We start from the raw sequence: 14,915 nt of genomic DNA on the forward strand, positions 1-14,915 counted from the left end.
GAATGTGGTACAGCATAGCTACTTGCACCAGTTTAAGAAATGCATTCATTTTTTAAATTTAAGATCACAGATAACCTCATCTCTGTGCTTTTTTAAAAGGATACGCTGCAGGCAAAGCCTCAATTACTGTCATCCATTACATTAGCATGTAGTTAAGAGGCTTATAGTGTAAACTACACTGAGAAAGCTGTAGGCCATAAGGCATGACTAGCTCTTCTACCATGTTATTTTTACTTGCAGATTTCATCTGTAGATTTTTGAACATCCTAGAGACACGTGAAGGCAGCAAAACAGCAGTGCAGAACAAATTGAAAGAGAGAAAAAGGAGTTAAGGACTGAACCAATTTTTCTCAGAGCTAAATATGCTTCATACAGTGAACAGCATGGTTCTCACAGTCACTGGCTTTTCAACACTTCAATTCTCTGCACTACCCCTGCTTCTTTGCTGTGCTGAAAAATCTCAGAACTTCAATAAAACCCAAAGTTATTCATCTTACTGTGGTTTTGCATCCCTTAGATTCTGCTGCTAGGTGGCATCTCTGACTCACCGAGACTTCAACAAGTTCATTTTCTTCTTGGTAAATCTTTGGCCACCAGGACAGTGGTCAGCTAATCCTCACTTCTACACTCTTTATTCCTAGTTTAAAACTAATAATTAAGCATATTTCCTAGAAGATGTCAGGGGAAAGTTCTTTACTGCGAGAGTGGTGAGGTGCTGGAACAGGTTGCCCAGAGAGGCTGTAGATGCCTCATCCCTGGAAGTGCTCAAGGCCAGGCTGGATGGGGCCCTGGGCAACCTGATCTAATACTTGATCTAGCAGTAGTTATCAGCCCTGCCCATTGTGAGGGGGTCGGACTTGATGATCTTTGAGGTCCCCACCAACCCAAGCCATTCTATGATTCTATGAAAACATACGTACCTAATCCAAGACGAAGACTTGTTACTCATCATCACCTGCAATAGAAGCCACACTTCTGGCACAGTGAAAAGCTCCATCTACTTGGAATGCAGAGCCCCATATCACCGCAAAGCCCTCAATATGCCTTTCCCAGAGGATTCTGAAGGTTTGTTTTGTGTCATAGAAATGCAGGAGGTTCAATGCTTATTTTCTGAAGTTTGGAAAATGTTTTCATCTTGGGAATTCTTAGTATCAATCTAAAACAAACTTTTTTTTTTTTTTTTAAGGTAATGGTAATTATACACGGTATAAGATTTTGAGAAAAATTTCGGCTTTTAACAGAATTCCCAGTCGCTTTTGATCTACTATTAGACAGGTCTCCAAAACAGAATGATTCTCAGAAGCCCTTCAGTTAGCTTCTCCACTTTGCCAGCCCCAGCCCCAGCAGTTCTGCAGTAGCCAACAAGTCACAGAAACCAAGTCAGTCACTGGTCTTTAGTCTACAGTGGGCTTCTCAGAATCTAGTCCCAGCTTTAGTATTTCTGTAAAGTCACAGTGTAGCAAAATGCACATTTAACTAGGATACTTCATTAAATACTACAAATACAGAATCACAGAATCAGAAGGTTGGAAAAGACATATAAGATCACCTAGTCCAACCGTCCTCCCTCCACCATGCCTACAGAGTAGGTATAATACATGTAAAGCTAAGACCAGAGAATAATTCAGGGTGCTTCAGGCATATGCCAACGCTACTCCATGAAGACTGAGCTCAAGGAGTGACAGAATATCCCAAGTTGGAAGGCACCCATAAGGACCATTGAGGCCAGCTCCTGGATCCACACAGGGACCACCCAAAATTCAAACACTACATCTGAGAGCAGTGTCAAAATGCTTCTTGAGCTGCAACAGGCTTGGGGCTGTAACCACTTTCCTGAGTAATTCAGTAAATGAGTGTGCTCCTTCCAGACCTGCTGCAGTAAGACTCATCAGCACTGCTTGCTGTGTAATAGAGGCCGCATAGCCTTTCACTAGGGCCTGCCCCAGGCTATGTAGTTTTTTTTCCCCTAATTCCACCATCTGCTTTCTCACTCAGGATCTCATCCACTGCACTTTTCCTTTTTGCTCCCTGGTGGAATTTCCTGCCTGTTTTCCACAAACACTTCGTAGCCTCTCTGCGCATGCTGGAGGAAATCCTGACACAAGAGGATTTTGATTGATTGAATCTTCTTTCGAGAACTGTTCTGTTTTTCAAGTTTCTTATAAAGTGACTGGGGGATTCAACTCTATGTTTTCAGAAAGCTCTAATGAAAGCTTGGAAAAAATCATCTTAGCAGTATTTATAATGAGATTATTAGCAGAGAATGCAGATGTCACCATTACCTATAGGTAATCAGCTGAACTTTGTTGTTAGTATACTAGGAGACCCATCATAAACCAGTCTTCTCCTCACATTCTTCTAGTAAGGCTATGGCATTTTCTGGCACATTATCAGTCAGATCGAGACCGATCTGTCAAACTGGCTGAATCTTTAATGTGTCTTTCTGATATTATCAAAGAGTATTTCAAATCTGTAAGGATTCTGTCATTACTACAGCATCTACCCAGATGCTTAACAGCACTCATATTTGAAGCTGCATCCCCTTTCCATTAAAAATTAGCTATCATTAATTCTTTCAAAAGAACAAATGGCAAAAAAATTTCGCTGACAGAAAGAGTAACAGAATTACTCTTTATGCCTTTCATACAGTGTGTATATATGTCACAGCTTAACATGGAGAAAAAAATTATCAACACACAATAATTATATATAATTTCACATCATGTGATACGTGCAATTTAGTGTTTTATTAAACAAACACAGCAGCTAACCCAAATGAGATTGCTGTTAATTGAAAATTACATTAAATTCTATGTCCCTATGGTAATTATCGTCATTTGAAATAACATATGCCCTAAAATGTAATGCGGAAATCGATCTTCCTGTGAAATAAGAAACACTATAGAAATAAAGTTAAGGGACATGTTTATTTCAGAGCCTTCTGCAAGCAAAATTGCTTTGATACAAAATGAGTTCAATAATAATACAGTGCTACCATCCACTCAAGCAAAAGAAAACCTCACATTTACATTGAATGCACTTTATATTGATATTCTTATTGAATAATAGTTCCGATATCCAGAATGTGTCTGGCCTCACTGAAAGCAATGGCACAGAAACGCTGCAAGGAATTGGAGTATCATATCACTGGCAAGTGCTTAACTCTGTGAGTTCTCTGAGAGATGCTGTATAAATAAGGGTACTGTGACTGTGGGTCTGTATTCCTCGGTAGCTTTGACACACATTCTTTAGTGTTTGTTTCATTAGCTCAAAATGCACAATTGTGTCTTTTGGCTTTTTAGTATTATTTTATTTTTTTCCTTTTTTAAAGAAAAATCTTGAGGTATCCTTTACTGTTAACTAATGACATAGTGATAGGTCTATTTTCTTCAGGCTCCAGAGATTTACTGTACATTCAGTACACTGTACATTTGGTAATTATTTTTTAGTGTACTTTCTACACATTACTGTGTACAACTGTTAGTTTACATTAAAACTCTCCCCCCTCCTCACAGGATATGGCAATAAACAAAACCAAATCTGACAAAAATTATACACATAAAATAAGAAGACAAATACACAAATAAGGCCATCTGCAGAATTAAAAACCCACCTCTTGCGATATTTCACAACGATTTCTACAGAATATTTTACATCTTATGAACTTAAATACTTAACGCAAAAGGAAAAGAAACAAAAACACCTTTATGAAGCTAATCGTATTATCTCTTCAAGGACCTGTCCAATTTGCTGGCTATCGGCCTTCTCTGGGGAGTCGGAATTTTAGAAGGCTTGGCTGATCCTGGCCGAGAACCTGCTCGGGGTGTCGGTCTGCTTGTAGCTGGAACAGTCTCTGACATATCTGAGCATACAGACTGGATTTCTGAAATATCAAAGTCAGATGCATCGCTGCCTCTGCGGCTACTCGACCTGCTGCCAGCCTTGCTCCCTGCTCGGCTTCCAGGTCTGCTGGGAGTTCTCCTGGTTTCTAGAAAGAAAAGGTACCCAGCAGCATTAGAGGTACAGATGTAAAAGGTGTGCAAGTCTTTTCTAAGTCTTCAGCAACAATTTCTCATTGCACAAGGTAAATTTCAGACTTCTGCCACATAAGCTAGACAATAATCAAAGATCCTCTTACATTAACGCAACAGCATAAAACAATGCCATATCTCTCACTAAAAAGAAGGGAAAATGCAATGGAACGCTGAGAGGCTGGTAATTTATCACTACCACATCTAGTTAAAGAAAATCATCCTGACAATTCTTCTTGACTTACAAGACGTGTTATCTATTGATTACAAATAGCTACATCCTTTCTGTCTTCTGCCATTTTCTCAACTATGTACTGGAAGATTTAAATATCTGGCATCTCCAAGTACTGAAGGCTTAGTAATCAACATGGGTTGACAGCGGTAAGACAAGGTGGAACGGTTTTAAACTGAGACAGAGGAGGTTTTGGTTAGAGATTAGGAGGAAGTTTTTCCACACAGAGTGTGGTGACGCACTGGAACAGGTTGCTCAGGGAGGTTGTGGATGCCCCATCCCTGGAGGCATTCAAGGCCAGGCTGGATATGGCTCTAGGTAGTCTGGTCTGGTGGCTGGTGACCCTGCACATAGCAGGGGGTTGAAACTAGGTGACTACTGTGGTTCTTTTCAATTCAGGCCATCCTAAGATTCTATGAATACATAAATTGGACATGCAGACGACAACCCCATTTCTCAAATGTATACTTCTACCCCACTGCTTTTTTGTTTTCCAAATCAAAACCACAACATTGAAAGCTGCAAATAAACAAGGGAAGACTGTACGTTCTCCCCCAAAAAAGGACTTAGTAAATGAGCTCTCTGCAAGCCTCCTAAAATGAAAGCTTGTCCAGACAATGTGCCATGAAGAAAAAAGCCCTGACAAAGAATCTTAAGAAGAAAAACATTTATGTGGTTTTCATAATTTTCCAATTACTTATTGATTTATTTATTTATTTTTATCTTGACAAATCTGGTTCCCTGTAAGGGCAAAAAATCCCAAGCTGAAGCTGAAATATCAGCTGGTTCATCTTTCCATATCACCTATAACTTAAGAGACATGGACTGTTTGAGCAAGATTTTCCAGTACTGATATGTAAGCTCCGCAGAACTCAAGACATGCAGGAAAGGTAGTAGAGCTATCTTCTGCTCTCAACACCAAACCAGCCCTCCTCTAAAGATCCTGTTAGAGTACAGTTTCACACTTTATATTTTTATATATTGTTTTAAAAATCTCTGTCTATGTTCCATTAGTAAGGCCATCTCGCGCTGAATGCAAATAACTGCTATTCAGCCATGTGACTGAAAGATCACTACTCTGATTGTGTGCAACCTTAGCAATGATAATGTGGAGGCAACAGGACTATTGGCTTCCCACTCTTTCAACTCATCTTCCTCACATCTCAAAGTAGACTCATGGGTATTCAGGTGGCCAAATAAAGCAAGGTGTAGATCAAGCTCTAAACTTAAGACACTCACCTGCAAACTGAGCTCTAACTCTGGTAGCTGCTGTGGACAGGATGCCACTGTCTTCTCCAGAGTGGAAACCCTTCCCTGATAGATATCCTGGCAGTCTGAGTTTACTTCCTTGAATAGGTGTTCCCTATTGAAAAAAAAGAATAAATAACTAAAAAGGTTGTTTCTATTTTTACTACTGAAGATGTGGCCAATTATTAGGTGATACATAGCTTGGAATATGATTTTGGAATACGATCATCTTAGCAACATTCACTGTGAATCTGAAATACTGGTTTGAGTCAGTATGGCCATGTTTGATGATGTGAAGCTTTGAACATTCCTTTAGCAGTTAGTTTTTGAAATAGTCTAAAAGTTGATCAAGAAACAGTTTAATGAGCTGTTTGACATTAAAATCTAAGCCATTGTGTGTACTTGAGTGCATAAATAGAAAGAAAAATGCTACTTTCTTACCATTAGTCAAAAACATAGGATTAGTTGATGGTACATGACTTCGATTAATGAAGCAGCTGAAGATTTACGTCTGCATAGCTTGACTTTCCACCATTCTAATTGTTACAATAGTGCATTTGTTTCAATTTTGTAAATACCTGATGGTGTTTATAAAACATAACTACCTAATTTCAAAATCTTTTGCCACAATGCAGAAGAAAAATACAGGACTAATTCAAGAAGTCCTTACTGTCAATACATTGCCTGAAACATCTCTACTCCATAGCTTTACCCTGCCTTTCTCATTTCTGAAATAAAACAAGCCTTCATTTATAATCAGCCCCAAGTAGGAAGATTTCTTTCAGCGCCAAATCCCAAAACATGACAATGTACTAGATAGGAGTTCTATGAAAATAAGAAGAAAATCACAGTATTCCCATTAATTTAGTCAACAGAAAAGTATTAAGTAAATAACCCAAAAGAAGAAATACTGCATTGACAAATACAGCCCTTTGAGTGGCCCAGACCCCAGGACCTGTATTCCATGCCTTTGATCCATACAATGGTGGGGTAGAATTGGGTACTGAAAACCACAGTCCACAGAGTGAGCTGGGAGCTGCCTGGAGCTAAGCACTGAGCAGGGGCCCACAGCAGGGGCTGTCTGGCTGCTGCTTCTGGCCCTCCGCCAGCCAGGACCACTTCTGGCACGGCTGAAAGAGCATACTGATGCTACAGAGCAGATTGCTCTGATGTGGATGGTCACGATATTAAATCTCTTTAAAGCCAAGAATAAACGGTTAGCAGGCCAAGAGTATCCAGTCAGCCACACCTTAGAAACCTCTGCTCTACAGAGATTGCTTGGGATGATTAACAGGAGGGGAAATCTCTTCATTACCCTGCTGAAGCTTGCTGCACTTTGGTGAAGGCCTTGGAATAGAATAACCAGGACAAGGAGTAAAAGAGATCAAACTTGTTCTTCATTTTAGCCCTACATCCATTGCCAGTCTACATATACAATACTTAAATGCTTTCTTGGGCAGAAAATACAGCAGAATCTCAGAAATTCTCTACAATCAGCCCCCATCCCCAATTATTCCATTTATAATCTTAATCTGTGGTGTTTTACATAAAGGAAACTCATAAAACACATAAAAAAAACTGATAGTTCTAAGAGCAGGTGAGAAATACAGCATTCCTATTTGAAATCAATGCCATTTGCTTCCACGTCATGCACATTTCTTGATTCTGTGAAGTACCATCAATTAATCTTACAATTATTTACTAGCTAAGAGATGAAGATACAATAGATTAGAAACAGACAACTGATTCTATTTTGTGCTGTTGTTAACCATTCAAAGCAACAGTCTTGCATTGCGTGCTTATAGTGATGTATACATACATATGCTTGCAGTGTGCACAAATAATGCGCCCACTCGCACAAGAAGGAGGGAGTGAAAAGTTCTATATGCATCATTGAGTGAAGCCACACAGAGGTTGTGTAAATTTAGCACTGGAAGGTATCAAATGAACAGCAATAGACATCAAAGTGCAGACTTGTGAAAAGCAGATACAAAAAAGGCGATGGTAGTGTAAGCTTCTCCACACTGAGCCCTCTATCCAAACTAGGGCAAGAGTAAAAAGTCAGTTTGCAGCTGGTCCAGCTGCAACTTTTTGCCTGCTCGCAGTGACATTAGAGAAGACATTTTGGCTCCAAGCCCATTCAAATTTTTGGTCATTCAGCTCAACTACCAGCACAAACCTAGTTGCTATACTGGCAGCTTTTATTTAAGTCACGGTCTGGAAAAACGACCAGTGCTCATTTCCTGTAGGTCATCAAATAGCTATCTTATTAGAGCAATGACTGGTCATTACCCCCTCAGACTACACTTTCAGCTGTTGGGAAGATTTCTATATCACCATGAGTATTTTCAGCAATCTTGCTTAGAGAGACTGAGTATCTCTTTATTTAGTGGCTTTTTGTGGCAGATAAATATTAATTAATCTAAAGTTTTCAGTTTTTGAAAAGTACAAAACAATATATATTAAAAAAAAAAAAGTCTTGGGGAAAAAAATGGCACTAAACAAAAAAGTTGCAAAGGTCTAAAACAAAGTCAATAAATTAATATGTAAGGGATGTTGCAGCACTGAAGCACTGAAACTCTAGTGGTTGTTAGTGAAGTGATAGTTTTAGTGAAGGAAGATGATTAGACTAGAATCTCTATCCTTACTGTACCTCTCCAGATGACCCTTGATAGTCTGAGGATTCTGTTGGCTTAGAAGGAGTTGACGTTTTGCTGTTTGTCAACCATGGTTTACCATAGTTACGTGTTAAATGATGTGGTGTCTGTATGAAACAACGGTAAATCAAAATGTGAAGGACAGTAGATGGAAAACAATGTCATGGAGAAGGATACCCAGGCTAACACAGGGAGATCAAATATCATAGTAAAAATACAAACTAAGTAGAAAGAGTTGACAGCAAATGTTCTGAAACAAAGAGATGGCAGAGCTAATTTCTAATGTGAATTGAAGAGGTTCTTTTGCTCTTTCAGAGTTCATTCCCAAATCATCAGGTAGCACCTTAAATACAAGAAAGTCTTCTATTCCTGTGTTGCAAGCAAACAGTAGAGGAAATACACTGAAAATACTTCTGATATCCTCCCAGAGCATGAAATAAAATTGAGATGCTTCTTCCCTATCATCTAGGGAAACCTTCACTTTTGAAGCAACAAAAAAACCCTACATTCCATTCCTTACAGTATGTTGATCTGTATGTTTTTCCTTACCTTTGGTGTACTTGTAGCAACTGCTTGTGGTGAGGCAGCTGCCTGGCCAGCCTGACTTGACAGAGAAGTAGATCTGTTGGGAGAAGCACCCCTTGAAGAGGGTCGTGATCTACGGCCTCTTGGTCTGAAAGCTGCCATGCTCTGACTGGCACCATCTGCCAAGATGAACTTCTCACGCAGCTCCACATTTGTCCTCCCTTTAGCTGCAGCAAAGAAGGGTGTTCATTTAGTGAGAAATGCAAGCAGCCACCAAGCTGTTTATTGTCATTTTCGCCATGCTGATTCCAACACATTTTTACAAGAAATAAAATGCATTGCTGAGTAATGCATTTATTTTGGACACAGGAGAATTATGTGCAGAACTTGCTTATTCTAATACTTTATGCCAGCAGGAATGAACCACTGTCAAAGGAAGTCAGCGTGATAATGGAATGCTCAACGTGCTAAATCACTGTTAATCAATCATCTACTAATACACAGACAGAACCTGATGAGCAGTTTTGCTAACTCCACAGCTACTCATTATAAATAATACTTGCTTGGATGTTCCAGGAGAAATTGTTAAGTGAAATTTACAGGAAAGCAGCAAATATATTTATTTAAAACTATGAGATTATGTAGTTTGGCAACATGCAATGATGAACACAAAATCCAAACTGTAACAAAGTAATCGGTGGCTAAGCACTCACACACACACACAAATAGATATGAAAGAATGTTCCGCAAGAACAGATGCAAGAAATGTTAGCATTTAAGTGTGTCAGTGTGAATGAATGAATTGTTTTTGAAACACTCTTCAAGCAAAAAGAAAAAATAAAGCTTGTAAAGCACCAGCCCATGTAGTAACACATTTAGCTTAATGTGATGGGTGAGGCATATTAAAATTTAAACATATATATATATATTTAAATGGGAAGGAAATGAAGAGAAAGGAGAAGAGGAGGAGAAGACAAAGAGAGGGATTTGCCAACCTATAGTAGGCTGAGTGGTAATTGAAGAGTTTGATTCCGAACGTAACATTTTACTCCCGTGATGATGAACTAGAAAAAATGACACAGGACATGGGTCACATTAAAGAAAATTGTTAGCAGGAGAAGAAATCAAGTATAGCAGCTGCATATGCAAGGGACTCGGAGCCAAAAAACAGGACTCAGAGCTAAAGCTGTCTTAAAGTGCTCTGAGGTGAGTTCTCAGCGTTCTCCTAAGCAAAAGGAAAAAGCGCTTGGGTAGACTCAACTGCAGTCCTAAGTAATACAAGTGTAGTAAAGGTATTTATCTGCTGACATAAAGAAGTAATATAAGCTAAAACTTTTATGTTACTAGGCCACATATATTTTAATCTGCTTATGACAACAGTTCTCTGAAATGTAGTTTATTTATATTCTCAAGAAGCTCTTGGTCAAAACGCAGATTTGCTAGGCCAAGAGCTCAAGGAAAAGCCTGAACCTGCACCACTAAGATCATTGTCTACTTTCATCACTGACTTAAGTCCAATCAAGATTACATACCAATGGACACTTTCCAGCGTATGGATTATTTTACAGAGATCAGTATTCCCTTCTCACTGTGTTGAGTTACACATCTGTGCACGTACAACCCATGAAAAAGGGGCAAAGCATAATAGCAAGTACTATAGAAATACATAAATTACAAGGTTTGTCAAAAAAGAAGGGAAGGAAGGGACAGTGACTGCAGTTCTAAATGCCCCTCTATCTGAAGACAGAGTAATGAGGAAGTCATATGTATTAACTACATATTCATTACTGTAGCTTTCAGCATCAACTCAACTAGGAATTATAACAGCCTGCCCATCAATAGGCGTGAGACAAATGTTTGGTATGTAGTAAGATACTAAGCTATAGATCTATTTTTAATACTGCTGAAAACCTCACACATAATAATAAAGGGTTACAATAGCTCTTTTAAAGTTTTATGGATACTTTTCAAACCTGTGGACTGAAGTCTCCAGGCCAGAGTGGTATTCACTCTCAGCCCTTACAGGATTCTGTGGTAGCTTCTTTTCTGTTTTAGCATCCCTGTCTTAGCATGGCGAGTGATACAAAAACAAGGCAAAAACAAGTTGTTCATCCTCTCAGGGTCTATGTTGATCTGTTTAGAAACACTGGTGCCAAAGCAGAAGTTGTGACAGACAGCTGGCACTAGAGCAAAATCTACGGTACAGTCAATATCTTTCTCTTCACTACTATGTTTCTCCTTTGAATTCATGCTATTAGAGCATTGACTGTAATTCCACAGAACTCCAGAGTGGTAAATTGGAGTAAATTTAATTCTGCTACTTAAGAGGATAGAATGACCTAGTTATGCAACATTAGTTAAGTCTGAATACAGTCAATACAATACTCTTTGGAATGACACTATTCTAACTATTCTTTGACTTGCATCTCTTCCACTAACTACATTCTCAAACGACTTCTTTCCTGTCTCCTAATATTCCTTCAGGAATGGTTCGCCAGACAGAGCCTACCTACCTTCTCACTACAGAAGCAGGCAAACTAAGATGCCACTAAGTCCCCGAGTACTGATAAATCTGATAATCCATTTGATACAATGCCCTGGAGTGTATAGTGACAGAACACTCTCTGCTCCCTCAGAACACTAAGTTCTCCTGATCACAGCAACTTCTGCTTGCTTTGTACAAGGCTCAGAGCTCTGCAAAGTGGTGCTGGGGAGAATGCCAATGAGAAGACAGGGCTACAAAGGCAGAGACTGAAAGCGTGGGTGCAGCCACTGGAGAGGGAAGTTTTTCTGTGGTTGTTATTCTTTTTGATTAAATTGCCATCTTTTGATTTACAGCCTTAACATTTCTCTCCTGCTGAGAAGGTTTAATTGGACATATCTTGTGCTATTTCTGCCAAGTCATACAAGCAGCTTACATGCTATAAAACTCTAGTTGGGCTAGGTTCAATTCTTAATTACACCATTCTAACACTGGACAAACTGCGCAGAAGACACCACAGTTATTCTGTACATACATGAGTGCAAGTGTAGAGGATCTTAACTATGGGACTTAAGTTTACAAAAACAGATCATTATGAGACAATAAGTGAGATGCTGTTTACAGAACTGGCATTTTATACATTTCTGTCTTGAGACAATGAATGATGCCTGTAAGCAAACAATTATCTACACATCCACTTTAGCAATCCTGTTACGTACCCCTGCAAGGATCATTTTTCACTAAGAACTCGTCAAGAGCCATCCAGCCACCTCCAACGCGAACCATGACTGTACTTCTTAGGATACGAACAAGGCGTAGTTGTTGAGAGTCACCAAACTGCAAGAAAATCAAACAACAGTCTGAGGCTGTCGGTCATTCAGGTACAGTTCAATGCTGATAGCTTAAAAATTAGACATTTTTAAAAGTTTATTTTGATATTTGATTATTAGTAAATGCTAAAACTCATTATTTATGCAGATTATCAAAGCTGTTAAGATTTCAAATCAGATGCTGCTGAATTAATCCAAAGGAGATGGCAAGATGGTAAGAAAGAATTTCAGATTTAATTTTATGGCTGATTCTCTAATGTCGGATGTCAAATAGGATGCAAAATTAGTAACACGCCATTTAATTGGTTACAATCTGCATATCTACAAATCAGTGAAGGCCTATTTGCATTACTTTATTGTTGAAATCTTACGCAAACTCTCTTCTACAAGTTGTTAATGATATCAGCTGAAAGGAAGGCAGTATTGCTTTTAATGATCAGCAAAAGGGCTGAAAATTCACTTTACTATGTGTGCTGCACTGTTCCATCAATTGATTCATTAGAGGGATATTTTCAGGTATAGCATCAACACTGCTTCCATACAGCTAGGTACGTGTGAGGAAGGGAACGTTAAAGGAGCAATGTGTCATCTTCAGTTATCATAACTACCTTTTATAAACACTTAGAAACTGACAATTCTCTGTCTACACATTGAGGTTCTTCACAATTCGGAGAGGCACAAAAAGCCTGTTTTACACTAACTCTTCTACTGGCCAGTTCTTCCCTAGGGCTGATGCCCAGGCCTAAAACGTGCTTTCTCTTTAAGCATGTATAACAAAATCTGCATGCAGTATTTTAGTTCAAATCTAGATCAAAGAAAAAGCAACCAAAATGTCGACCTCACAATCTCGTGAAATCTAACTAGAGGAATTCAGCAGCTGTTGGGTTGTTTTGTTGGTTTTTTTTGGTCAATGCCACTAAAATATTTATTTTGACATCAGATCATCAGGCCAAGGGCTCTCACATGCAAACATGCAGAGCAACTACTGAAACCAATAGGAGTCAACTACACATTTTTGGTACAATCTCTGATCCTGGGAGAAAGCTATCTATAGTTCAGCTGTACCTACTTGCTTCAGTAAGGGATTGAAACGCTTCAAGTGTAAATCACATAAATATTCTCTCTACTAGTTTATCTATCTCATACTACTTAACCCAAGGAGGGAGAATATGTTTAAAGGAATATTACTTTTAGGAACCAAAGCAAAGTTTGCTGCTTGATAACAGAAAAGAATTTGTTACAAATAAGAACATCCAAATGATCATTATTGGTAAGGGCTTTTTAAATCTTCATTCAATAAACGTGGTACAAAAAAAAAAAATAAATTGCTTACAAATGTAGATTAAAGTTTAAAATGGCATCCAAATTGATGCTGTCTGTTTGTACTGGCTTATTTCTAAAGAGAGTATTTTCATGGGGTACTAAAGAACCTGTTTTTCTTCATTTCTTTACCTTCTCTGCCCTTTTCAGCTTAGTTCTTCACTTAGACCCTATCAAGCAACTCTACCGCAGGTCAGATACCATATCCTTCAGAAACTGCCTAGGCTGCAGTTAATTCAGGCACTGGGACTTCTGGAGAGTAACAGAGGTGCCACTCAAGGCATTTTTCCTAACGGCAACTCCATCAACTTTCTTATCAAAACAGCCTGGACACCAACTTTCCTTTCATATTTAGAGCTTTTCCCAATAACTGAAAATCAGAGGTAAAAAACACAGAGATAAAGGCTTCAAGGAAGTAAAGTTTAATCTGCAAAGAATTCTTCTGATAGAAGCCATATAACACCACTGCCATTTGGCCAACTTGCTGTAGGTGATTTCACTGTGATGCTGTTAAGCAGTGGTAGGAGTTGGATGCTGCATTTTTTTTTATTTCTGTGCATACAGATGGCAGATAGGAGGATTAACATAATTTCAAGTAATCTTTTCAAATCAAGGTACGTTCTATATGTGGAAAACATTTTAAAGAACTACTTAGATATATTGCTGGAGGCATGTGGTAAGATTATCCACTGCTCTCTGTTGCTTTCTTCCACACTTCAGCAAGCCTTATCAATAAATTAAAATGCAACTACATTTTCAACATCTCTAGATTTAGTAGAGTAGTAAAGTAGCTAATGCCTTTAACACCAGAATATCCAGAATGAATTTTATATATTACTGTCTCTATAAGAACACAAATAAGATCCTTAAGTTAACAGCTACTGTTTGCCTAAGCTGTTTCCATTCTCACCAGGCAATCATGATCTAACAAATTAAGAAGCTGTATATCAGTATGTGCCACAGGAGTAGCACCAATTAGTGGCACTGTACAGAATCACTGCAACCTGACTCACTGATTACCTAGCTGACAAAGGTCCAATACATTACAGACTTCTCAGAGCTCTTCAAAAATCAGGTGGAAAAGGGAACAGCGTAAGCTGAAACAGCAAGCTTTTTTAGCCAATATCCAAAACGTGTATAGAATAATTCACTCTGTTAGTCTACAGCATCAATTAGTTCAACCACCAATTAGGTTCTTTATCAGTCTGCTTGATTGTGCCGGGGGTTTACAAACAATGAGCATTTTTCACCTTGAGTTGCAGTAAATAAATTATATCATTGGATACATCGTTACTGTGATTGGTCTTTAGTCTGATAGCCTAAAAAACAAAATATAGACTTTTGAATCAATCCACTATAAAACTGGTAAATGATAAAATAATGCTATTCTAAACCTGAAATTTAAAAGCCCGTGATTTTGAATACATAAATTCCAGCTGACCATTATCTGGTTCCTTTAAAAGTAATCTCCTTATTGAGGAAGATGGGCAGGAAAAGCAGGTGGGGGGGTTAAAGGGAAGAGATCCTGAGACAAGGAATGCTCCGTAGCATTTAAAGAAGCACCACAGCTGACCAGCAATGAAAGTAGCT

The 14,915-nt window shown here is 38.7% G+C and overlaps 1 protein-coding gene across 21 annotated transcripts in view; it reads right to left on the reverse strand.

Annotated features, from left to right (window-relative positions):
* Positions 1-2,908: 2,908 nt before the first annotated feature.
* DST (dystonin) overlaps positions 2,909-14,915 on the reverse strand; it is a 288,304-nt gene continuing 276,297 nt past the window's right edge. For 10 of the 21 annotated variants that reach the window (XM_072332859.1, XM_072332857.1, XM_072332858.1 and 7 more), the window contains 6 exons: positions 11,895-12,012; positions 9,689-9,757; positions 8,718-8,920; positions 8,165-8,275; positions 5,503-5,626; positions 2,909-3,988 (listed from right to left, as the gene is read on the reverse strand). In XM_072332859.1, coding sequence (XP_072188960.1) covers positions 3,723-3,988; positions 5,503-5,626; positions 8,165-8,275; positions 8,718-8,920; positions 9,689-9,757; positions 11,895-12,012 — 891 coding nt within the window. In that variant the 3' untranslated portion in view covers positions 2,909-3,722. The remainder of the gene's footprint in view (positions 3,989-5,502; positions 5,627-8,164; positions 8,276-8,717; positions 8,921-9,688; positions 9,758-11,894; positions 12,013-14,915) is intronic. The other 11 variants (XM_072332861.1, XM_072332855.1, XM_072332850.1 and 8 more) reach the window with 5 other exon arrangements.

The sequence above is a fragment of the Excalfactoria chinensis genome, chromosome 3 (genome assembly GCF_039878825.1).
Source record: "Excalfactoria chinensis isolate bCotChi1 chromosome 3, bCotChi1.hap2, whole genome shotgun sequence".
Taxonomy (NCBI): domain Eukaryota; kingdom Metazoa; phylum Chordata; class Aves; order Galliformes; family Phasianidae; genus Excalfactoria; species Excalfactoria chinensis.